Source organism: Pygoscelis adeliae, unplaced genomic scaffold (assembly GCF_000699105.1).
Source record: "Pygoscelis adeliae isolate BGI_AS28 unplaced genomic scaffold, ASM69910v1 Scaffold57, whole genome shotgun sequence".
NCBI classification, from domain to species: Eukaryota; Metazoa; Chordata; class Aves; order Sphenisciformes; family Spheniscidae; genus Pygoscelis; species Pygoscelis adeliae.
The window spans coordinates 7,145,000-7,156,228 of record NW_008825615.1 but is presented as its reverse complement, the minus strand read 5'-3'; the positions used below and the strand labels follow the sequence as shown (position 1 = coordinate 7,156,228).

At 44.4% G+C, this 11,229-nt stretch overlaps 1 protein-coding gene across 1 annotated transcript; it reads right to left on the bottom strand.

Moving 5' to 3' along the window:
- Nucleotides 1-7,451: 7,451 nt before the first annotated feature.
- EEF1A1 (eukaryotic translation elongation factor 1 alpha 1) lies at nucleotides 7,452-11,208 on the bottom strand. Its single transcript, XM_009333149.1, has 7 exons — nucleotides 10,996-11,208; nucleotides 9,905-10,084; nucleotides 9,479-9,775; nucleotides 9,070-9,220; nucleotides 8,630-8,886; nucleotides 8,179-8,413; nucleotides 7,452-7,855 (listed from the first exon to the last, which is right to left on the bottom strand). The coding sequence occupies exons 1-7, from the start codon at nucleotides 11,137-11,139 to the stop codon at nucleotides 7,731-7,733; spliced, it is 1,389 nt and encodes a 462-aa protein (XP_009331424.1). The 5' UTR covers nucleotides 11,140-11,208; the 3' UTR covers nucleotides 7,452-7,730.
- Nucleotides 11,209-11,229: the final 21 nt, after the last annotated feature.

The following is an 11,229-nucleotide window of genomic DNA, read 5'->3' as shown; positions in this document are numbered from 1 at the left end:
TAGATGAGGCGCTTGGGGACATGGTTTAGTGGGCATGGTGATGTAGGGTTGACGGTTGGACTCGATGACCTTAGAGGTCTTTTCCAACCTTAATGATTCTATGATTCTATGACCCAATTTAGTGGATGTAGGAGGAATCTGCTGTCCCCTAGGAGCTGCCATTTCCACCAGGGAGGTGCTCTCTGTGCTTCTCCCCAAACCATGGCCTGTGCTGCTCAGAGTCCTTCCAGGTGTTTGTTTCCCTCTCTTGCCATGGCTTCACGGGGCTAGTGAGAAATAAAATGTGACTTTCCCCTCTTGTGCTGAAAGCTAGTGGTGGCTGGCACATTCAGCTGGAACGTGGGAGACTTGCTCTGCAATTGCTATTACAGAAGGGGCAGAGAAAAAGGGATTGATTCTTGGGCTGTTGTTTTAACCACAGGGATGCTTTAGGGAAACAAAATTATGCTTTCGTCTCTTTTCTTTCTAAACTGCTGTGTAGGCTTAGCCCTGCATGTGTAACTGAGGGAGGAGACAGATGTGGCTTCCCATCAGAGGCTTTCTGACTCCAAGGTCACCATCGTGTAGTCACCATACGCGGTGTCTGGGCCTTGACTGCTGTGCCAAGGAGTCCAGTAGTGGCAAATCTAGCCTGAAAGCTGGAGGCTGCAACCTCTTCACACCTCTTTGCAGACTTAAATCTAGATATTTTGACAGCCTGTGATGTCTCCTTGGGGTGCTCAGCTGTGAACCACAGGCTCAAACATGCCCTTGTCCTCAGCTTCCCCATCTGTGTCCCTACGGCGTCAGCGCCTCCCCACTGCGGGAGTGGGTCTGCAGAGCCACCATGGGCAGGCTGCAAACGGCTCCCCAGGAGGAGCAGGGTTCAGCAAAGGCTGATGCTGCGGTGGAGATGGGAGGCAGATGAAGCGAAGAGTGAAGGCATTCATTTCTAGCATCAGTTGCAGCTCCCAGCACAAGCCTCAGGAGGCACGTTTTCAGGCACTGCTGGGGACCGACAAGCACACGCTGTTCTTTTTCCAAGTGACTTAGAGCGTGATGTGGTTAACTGAAGAGCAGGCACGGAGCCAGGTGGGAAACGAGCTCACTCTGCGCCTTACAGGCCAGCAAGAAGAGTGGGGAGCTGACAACAGGCTCGTGAGTAGTCTCCTCAGTTTCAATTTTATGTGGCTTTACTTGAAAATTGCCATGTATGACCAGATGGTGGCTTGTGTCACAAGCATACGGGATTTTTGGAGTCACAAGTAGAAAAGCTGCTGTGGCAGGTACTGCTGAGCTTGCTGCTTCAGCGAGGTTTTGCCCTTGTCCCACGGCACCTCGCGGGACTTTGGCTGGGCGGCCGTGTGCCGGCTCGGTGGCACTGCCCTGGAGCGGGGCCGGCCGAAGGTGGTGGGCATCAGGCATGAGCTGGAAGCGGCTGTACCAGATGCGGAGCGGTCATGTCGCACGCCGTGATCGCAGTTCTCCTCAGCTGTGCCACGAGTGTGGAAGCCCCGAGGATTCGTGCCCAGAAATGAGTCGCAGGAATCAACCTCGCAAGGAAGCGACTGCAGCAGGGCAGAGCAGAGCATCTCTCCTCTTGTTCAGGGTTGCTCTTTCCTTTCCCCTGGTCCCTGTACACACACGTACATCCCCCTCCTTCTCCAAAGAATTAGAGTACTGCCGTCCATAAAAGCACTTTAGCAGCAGACTACATAATGCTGGTTATTATTACTAGAAATAACAGTCAAGTAGGAGCAAACCTATAATTACATTTAAATGTAATCTACTCTTTTTTTTTCTCTGGGACAAGGCTATTTAAGGGCTTGTTTTACACAGAGACAACTCGATACCAAACAAGCCTACATTTCTTTCTCCAAAATACCCATGCCCTGTTAGCAGGGCCACAGTCCAGCTTATAAAACTAAATATTTACTAAATATTTAACAATAATAACTAAATATATAATAGTGATATAATATATATATTATCTATAAGTAATAAATAAATAATCATAACTAAATATTTAGTCATTTGGGGGTTTTGTCACCTTATTTACTAAGGAATTAGCTTAGAATCCAGCTTCAAAACAGGAACTGCAGAGTTTTAAGAAGTCTGGCAACTGCCATAATTAAAAACAAGATAAAGTAGGCACCTTATGTGTGTATATATATATGTGTTATATATATAATATATACATGTACGTGTGTGATGTACACACACACACACACATCTCAAAGAAACAAAGGGAGTTTTGCTTAAGATGTGCCCAGGTGGCTGCAGATAAGCAGAATCTGAAACTTTCCTTTAAATTTCAGCCCTACCTGCAATAAAATCCCTCCTGGAAGGAAAGGTTGTCTTGCCTTTCCTTCGCTGTGCGGGTTTGGGATCGGCTGCCTCACCAGCCAGCCGGCTGCACTGAGCTCTGCAAAACAGGGACCTGGGGTGGGGAAACGGCCTCCGCTGTGGCTCTTCCCCTTTGTGTTGAATAATTCAGAATTTACTGGGCTGAAGGGAAAAGATGACTGTGACTGCTGCTGGCAGGGCAGGCAGGGCCCCAAGTTAGGGGTGAACTGGCTCTGGTTATTTCCAGAGACTATGTAATACACACACACACACACACACAAAAGCGCATTAATATGCTATAATATGCTATATGCCCAAACGCAAGCCCCCGACTTGTGTTTGTGCTGGGCCTGAGCTAGCTGGTGCTCTTGCAGGAGGACGACCAGGTTACTGGATTACCTTGCTCAGAAAAGCCAGGAGAAAGCCCTCGGCATGCTGAGCAAACCTATTGCTACAGCGTCCTTGAAAGCACGCATTTGGCCCATGAGGGATGTTTCACTGCTGAAAGCTTAGATACCTTTGAGGTAGGTTTGTTCGGTTTTGTTTTGTTTTGTTTTTTTTAAAAAGGAAGAAAGAAGCCAAACCTGCACAAATTCAGAGCTGTTAAGCACAGGCACAGCTCCTTGGCAGCCACCCCTTGCGCACCCCACTGCTGCCCCACCGTCCCCCCACCCGCAGGCCGGAGACCGCCCTTAGGGGAATCGCACTCTGATTTATCTCTGCATTTCCTCAGTACTTCACCCAGCAGCTTTTGAGGAAAATATGTGTTTAACTGTCACATTATCAGTGCAGAGAAGCTAGCAGATTTGAATTATGTTGTGTAAATATTTGAAACATAAAGGCAGCCAGAGAAAGTAACCTTAGTTAAAACAAAAAGCAAACAATGATGTAATTGATTTATAACACAGAAATGATCTGAACGGACTAAAGAGGATTCAGAAAAGGCTAAGAACCCACACCTTCTGTGTTTTGGAAACCGATACAGTTTTTCTGTCTACCAGGTTTTCCTCCAGGTCTTTTGCGCCCTGAGTGCTCTCTTCTTCCTCCTGAAGTGAAGCCATTTCAGCCTTCCCCTTGGTACGCAGTAGGTGCATTGCAGGAGAAACGATAATTCGGCCCAGTGTTATTTTCCCTGGTCACAGTTAAGTCTGTTTATTCCTCGGTTTAGCTTATGATTTGGCTGTTGTTTAAGATTCGCAATTTCAGAAGATTAAATTCCTAGACAGAAAGTACTATTTGGTGCAGTCAAACAACATGAAGAATTTGAGGACTTGAAAATAAGAGAGAGCTGGAATCTCGTAAACTCAAAGGTGTTAACACTGTCAGGAATTTTCACTGAAAAGAGAGAGAGAGAAAATTCTCCCTACGAAGCTCCCGGCTCCCTCAAGCAGGGTCTTTTCCCAGTGCCCTCCCTTGCACACCCACCCACGGCACAGCCGCCCTGCAGCAGTGTGGGTAGGAAAAAAACAAGCTAACTAGCTTGGCCAGCACTGAAGTGAGGAGGCTTTAAAAAAAATAAATAAGGAAGGCTCAGCCTCCATCCTTCACAGCAAGTAAGGCTCCTACGCACAACCACTTTAGGGAGGGGCAAAACCGAGTATTTTATGTCTGGAGCTGTGCTTTGCAGAGCCCAGAGCACAGCAGCAGGGTGCTGCTGGGGAGGCAGGGAGCTCCTCAGCCCTCCCATATCCTCCTCCCACCCCTCCTCTGCCCCCCAAGCCCCCTCTAGGCACTACATAAACATTTAACTAATGTAAGTTAAAAACGGGCGAGTTGTATTTGTGATCCAGATCAAACCTACGCTGCTCTGAAACAGACATTGAATCATTTAGCACCAAGGAAAAGGATATCCCCATACAGTACAAAGTTTAATTTGTTTCTACATGGTTTTATCTTAACCAAATCTAAAATTTGAAATGTGCATTTAGAGAAATAATCAGTAATTGGTCAAAGTTCGTCAATACTTTTCAAAATACATTGAGCCAGCTACAATCAGAATGTGAATTAGTCTTTCATCTCCAATTTCAGTAAAATTAACTATTCGGGTTACAAGCTGGTCTGAGATACGATTAAAAAACCTTGGGGCAGTAGCCTGAGCAAAGCCCCTTTTATTCCAGCCTAAAATATTCACCTAGGGAAACAAAAGTGAGCAAGATGTTACTTGGCTACAGCCGCTATGACTCTGCTGCTCCGTTTCCGTACACAGACCAGGCTTTGTTGCATCCGAGTCCCCAAATACCTCACCACATACATTTTTTTGAATATTTCTGTGTACTAGAAGCCCTCCGGGCTCCCAAAGCATGCATCATCAACTAAAAAGGAAATGATGTTTCAATCTTCCAGCTCCCCACTGCCACCTTCAGCAATAAAACTCAAAACAGATTAAATAAGGTCAATATTCTAGCCAGTTTTCTGCCTTCGGCTAGCTACGTACCATGGCAGTATGCCTTCACACTCCTGTATAAACGTCACCAGCATTGCAGGACAGTATGGAAAGAGTTAAGGACAGCTGTAAAGTTGCTTAAAGAAATAAGCAGTCAGAAGACAAATACAGTTCTCAACTATTAACATTTATTAAAAGATTGACCAAAGTAGTTTTATTCCCCAAGTTTTGTTTACAAAAGTCTAACAATTTCCCCAGGTAGTCAAAGATTAATAAAAGAACTGAGATGGCATTGCATTAGTGCATAGAAAGCAAAACTGGTCTACAAAAAAACCCAAAAACTCAGAATTTGTGTAAAATTGAGGTTTTAAATACTTGAAAGCAATTGCTAGTATCGCGGAGCGTTCACAAGCGTCCGTTCTTACTGTGTACAATGTAAAGTTGTTAGCTGCAACACTGTCTGTTCTCTAGGCTTTAGCTTTCTTTTTCCTCCTACAGAGGCAGAACCACCCCCTCTGCCCCAAACTACGAAGCCGACTCTTGCGCCTGATCAGCTGGGCAATTTTGACATGAAATCTCTCCCCAGCAGCTTTTGCAGTTGCCACACTTTGCAGTTTTTCTGATCTACGCACAGCTGATCACAAGAAAATGGCCTCTTGGAAAAAGCTGCGCAGCCCGCCTTTAGCCGGCTGCCCTTCCTGCAGCTTCCGCTACTTGGGATCAGAGACACTTCAAACGCCTAACGTTTTATTTCAAACCTTATTTTGCCTTACGGCTTCAATTTTAATCAGTCGCTTATTACAAGCTTAATTTCCAAACTGTAACAGAGTAAGTACATCCAGCTGAAGACAATGCTGTGCAAAGGGCGCAGAGGAACTGCAAACAGACTGGATATTGCATATCCAGGCTGCGGCCAGCCAAACCAAACATCCCGCACCTACACAGGAATGTGTAAGAAATCTGTTAGATAGCTTACATTCAGCATAGCTGCACTGAAGACAGTGCCAAAGCCGTTTTTCTTTTCATCCAAATCAGAACTTTGCACTTTGCCGAGCCAGTTTAACCAAAGTCTCTTGGAAAAAAAGTCAGCGGTTTAACTGAAAAGCATGCAAAGATTTGGCAAGATACTTTAGCTTTATTATGGCAACGGTACATCTGCCTCAGCTTTAAAGTTACGTACTTCCTGTTGCGTTGGGGATGCTAACAAGCCTTTAGGATTTAAGAATCGCGATGAGATTCCCTTACTAAATTCCAGAGCCTTCTACAGAGACTGCAGCGCTCTAGCCCTTGCTTCCACTGTACTCGGTACATCGATACCTTCAAAAACGGTGTATCATGCTCCAAGGTTTTACTGCAGTTAAGACACGGAAGGTGAACAGAGAAAGAGAAAAGATCCAACCAAAGCAAACAAAGAACGTAAGTAACAGCAGTTCAGGATTATCCAAGCAGTACAGATATGTTACGCGTTCCTGCAGAGCAAGCACATAGCTGAAGAAGGAAAGGAAAACAAACAGAGAATATAGCCGTTACAGACAGAACAAACATACTGGTGTCACAGAATAATCCTCCAAAGATACTGAATTCTTTTTGAACTTATGTGGGGATGCTGTGGGGAAATCGTGTTAAAGGTTAGTAAAACAGCTGCATCATTAGGCAAGCCAGATCCCATTATCCATTAACTGCTTGTCTCCGTTTACCAATTCAAAGCAAGACTTTAATTATGTTCTGGAATCCCCATTTATTACAGCTGGTATTTCTTATAGCCCAAAACATTTTACTTGGATTATTTATTTAGTGATTAATAATCATCTTCTGGACTAGCTACCCAATTCCACTTCAATTGACTGTTTGATCCAAATTGTCAACCTCATCGTTAAAAATAGCAAGTATACAGTCCCACCACGTCATCTGGTGCTGACACAGCAGCGTGCGTTCATCACATCGCCCTGGGAAACGCACCAGTACATTCTCCGAACAGACATCTAGAAACACCCTTGACCCAAGTTCAAAAATTCCAAACCACCAAGCAGGACAGGTACAAACACCATCCTGTTGGAAGTCAGTGGAAATACCGGCCTGTTTGTCTCTCAGCTTTGTTCTTGAAGTAAAAACTGAGCAAGATGCTGCAATGGTGGGTCATTCAGAGATGGCCTGATAAGCATCAAAGCCCCCTTCTACACAAAATTTGTTTTGAAATTCAGCTATTGAATGTCTCTCTATATACATATATTAGAAAACATTTAGGCATGTGTTTCATCTTGAAAGATCTACACAACAGTTAATCAGTTCCCCAGAAAAAAAAAAATCTGTTTCTGCTGGCAACTAGAAAAATCTGTGTACAAGACTTATGGGAAACCCGACACTTAATTGTTTATGCTTTTTCAAGGTTAAATGTCCTTTTGTTTATACACTATTTCTCCTTCCCAATATGAAGTTTTCTTGGTTTACTCAAGGCATCACAGAATGCTCCAGGATACCATTAACTGTTGCCTTGTATTTGTGCTACCCAATTTAGAAACCACCTTTAAAGAAAGCACCACAGAAGTAAGGTTTTTTTAAGGCTTAGGTCAGTTAAAACTAAACCTGCAGCTGAATTTTGCTCTACTCTTCAGAAACGACAGATTTGAGTATTTGCTTTGCAACTTCTGAACATACTCAAGTAACATTCATCCTTTCTGATCCCACCAGGACTGTATATAGATTTTTCTATAAACTTAACATTAACCCAAAGAACACAGAGACATAGCATTGAACTTTTGTTTTAATGGTCTCAAATTCTGTGACAGATTTTTGGTCAAGTTTCCATTTTAAAAAATTTTATCAATTTTAAAGACTAATAACTTAAACTGCCACGAAACAAATGGTCCACAAACATTCCTTTCCTTCTGAAGCTTTTACGATGCATTGTAATCATTAACCAGTCTTTTACTATTAAACTTAAATGGCCAATTGAGACAAACAGTTCTGAGACCGTTCTTCCACCACTGATTAAGACTGAGGTGGCAGCTGATGTACAGAATTTTCATTTAGCCTTCTGAGCCTTCTGGGCAGACTTTGTGACCTTGCCAGCTCCACCAGCCTTCTTGTCAACTGCCTTGATGACACCAACAGCAACCGTCTGTCTCATGTCACGCACAGCAAAACGACCTGAAAACAAAAACAGGCTTTATGACTTTTGTCCAGGGCTACGTACCCACAGCGTTATCTGCACAGCAGCAACACCCAACTTGGGCTAAGTGGGCAAATACCACTCTGGGACAGTGAACTGCGTGGGAGCGGGAGAGAGATACGCAATTCTCTGGAGAGCACCCCTGTACTGCTGAAGTTTTGGTTCCAATTCCACGTTTCTATTGAAGTTACAGCTTTTAACAGCACGTTACAGAACACGCTACATCCCGATACGAGAGTTGGACATCAAGGAGCGTCTTTTCCAGAGATCAGGATTAACACATTTTTAGGAGATGCCTTACCCAGAGGAGGATAATCGGAGAAGCTCTCAACACACATGGGTTTGCCAGGGATCATATCAACGATGGCAGCATCTCCAGATTTCAGGAATTTGGGGCCATCCTCCAGCTTCTTGCCAGAACGACGATCAATCTTCTCTTTGAGCTCAGCGAATTTGCACGCAATGTGAGCAGTATGGCAATCCAGCACAGGGGCATAGCCAGCACTGATCTGGCCAGGGTGGTTCAGGATAATAACCTAGGAAAAAAGGCCAAGTTAATGCTGGGGTAATTTTGAATACTAACATGTCTTACAAAGCCAGGGCTTTCACGTGATTTGCTTCAAGCAAATACATCTCGGAACACAAGTCTATGTCACTTAATAGCTTAGCCTACTAGTAAGAAAGAACAAGCCTCTAGTTTGAAACGTAGTTCTGGATTGTGAAATACATCTTCACACAGCTGCAAACGTTACCTGTGCCGTGAAGCCAGCAGCTTCCATCGGAGGATCGTTCTTGCTGTCGCCAGCAACATTGCCACGGCGAACATCTTTCACAGACACGTTCTTAACATTGAAGCCAACATTATCACCAGGCAGAGCTTCGCTCAGGGCTTCGTGGTGCATCTCAACAGATTTTACTTCAGTTGTAACGTTGACAGGGGCAAATGTAACCACCATGCCTGGCTTCAGAACACCAGTTTCCACACGGCCAACGGGCACAGTACCAATGCCTGCAAAAGAGAAGCAACATTAGTAATTCAGCTCAGTGAATATATGCCCTTACAGGAGAAAACACTTTAGACAAGTATTCTACGTTTTCCACTTGAAAAAACAGCGCTCGGGCAAACTACTGCATTTCTGTCCCACACGTTAGCTGTTGCTGGCAAGTAAGATGCATCATAAAGAACACATACCGCCAATTTTGTAGACATCTTGAAGAGGCAGACGCAGAGGTTTGTCAGTTGGACGAGTTGGTGGCAGGATACAGTCCAAAGCTTCAAGGAGGGTGGTTCCACTGGCATTGCCATCCTTTCGGGTAACCTTCCATCCCTTGAACCAGGGCATCTGTAACAGACAAAAAAGCCCAGGCATGAACTTGTCTGCCAATTTTAACGGCACAAGGCCGGAAAAGACCAAGTGGCATATCTTAGTATTATCTCGGTATACAATTGCAGAGTAAGAATTTGTGAAGTGCTGGGATTTGATTTTCACCTGGACACTTCAAACATAACTACTGAAAAACACGTGCGTTTTACTATTGCATAATTTATCTCAGTAATCCTCCTAGTTTCATTTCTTAACATAAACAAATGTCAAACCTACGTTAGAGCTCGGCTCCAACATGTTGTCTCCGTTCCAACCAGAAATTGGCACAAAAGCTACAGTGTCTGGGTTGTAGCCGATTTTCTTGATGTAAGTGCTGACTTCTTTGACAATCTCTTCATATCTCTTCTGGCTGTAAGGTGGCTCGGTGGAATCCATCTTGTTGACACCAACAATCAGCTGTTTTACACCCAGGGTGTAGGCCAGAAGGGCGTGCTCACGGGTCTGCCCGTTCTTGGAAATACCAGCCTCGAACTCACCAACACCAGCAGCAACAATCAGGACAGCACAATCAGCCTTTGAAAAGAAAGAAGAAAACCCCTCATTGTAATACTTGCACACGTGTCAAGGTATTAGGGGAACCCCCCCAACCAACTAAGGAACAACCCGCCTGAACTCCCAAAATCCTTAGTTCCATTTACATACCTGAGAAGTTCCAGTAATCATGTTCTTAATGAAGTCTCTGTGTCCAGGAGCGTCAATGATGGTGACGTAGTATTTGCTTGTTTCAAATTTCCACAGGGAAATATCAATAGTAATACCACGCTCACGTTCAGCTTTCAGCTTGTCCAAGACCCAGGCATATTTGAAGGAACCTTTGCCCATCTATGGATTAAAAAAAACAAAAACACCACGTGGTTTTTTTCCACCCCCCTTTTTTTTTTTAAGAATACGTACTTGCATGTACTTCAGAAAGATCTAAGAATAGTAAGTGGTTTAATACTGAAAGATGCTGCTGCTTTTAAAACAAGCAACAAGATACACTTGGCACTACTAGTGAGAGATGCCAACCGTTTCGTTATTTAACCTGTTGACAGTTTAGCCCTCTTGACAGCTTGTTAATTGCACTAACACATCTTTAAGGTAGATCTCTTGAGCCTAAGCCCTACTATCAAGTGTCCTCTACAAATTTAAGTTCTCTTACTAATGCAATCCCTGCAATAATCAACATTTTAACTGCCCCTCAACCTAACGTTCACTACATTTCATTCTGCGATGTGCTTATTAAGACCTAACGCTGTTATTACACAGGAAAAAAAAGGGAAGTATGATCAATAGGCCTTTCCACAGGTTCAAACGCCAAAATCTATACCTTTCTCCTTTTCAGAAGAGTAAACCTCATCAGAGCAATTTCTTTCATTTTATCCTCAACTACATGTATGCAAAGACTGAAGCTGGGAACTCCACTTAAATTACAATTCCAGACATTAATTATGCAGACGTAGCTTTAGGCTACCTTTCCTTTCCCTCGTTCTACACGTCACAATTTGAGCTTTGCCAACTAACGTAATGGCGGATTCAACGCTTGAGCACTTGTCCAACCACCGGGACAACTGCAACCTAACTGCCGCCCCGTGGCCACAGAACACTTACGCGCTTGTTCAGCTACTGGGACAGTTGCAAGCGAACTGCCTCCCCGTGGCCACAAAACAGTTTGCAACTGAAGTTTTGCAACCAAACCTCTTTATTCACCCCTGCACCACCGAAATTTCCCTGGATGTCACAGGCCCACACACCTCAGCAGCTTCCTTCTCGAACTTCTCGATGGTCCTCTTGTCGATGCCACCGCATTTGTAGATGAGGTGGCCGGTGGTGGTGGACTTGCCAGAATCGACGTGGCCGATGACGACGATGTTGATGTGGGTCTTCTCCTTTCCCATTTCGGATGTTAGTCAAGTTCTTCCTTTCGGCGAAAGAGAATCGACACCTGGAAGTTCCCCAGAAAAACACCAGTTACGCCTCGAGTGCGA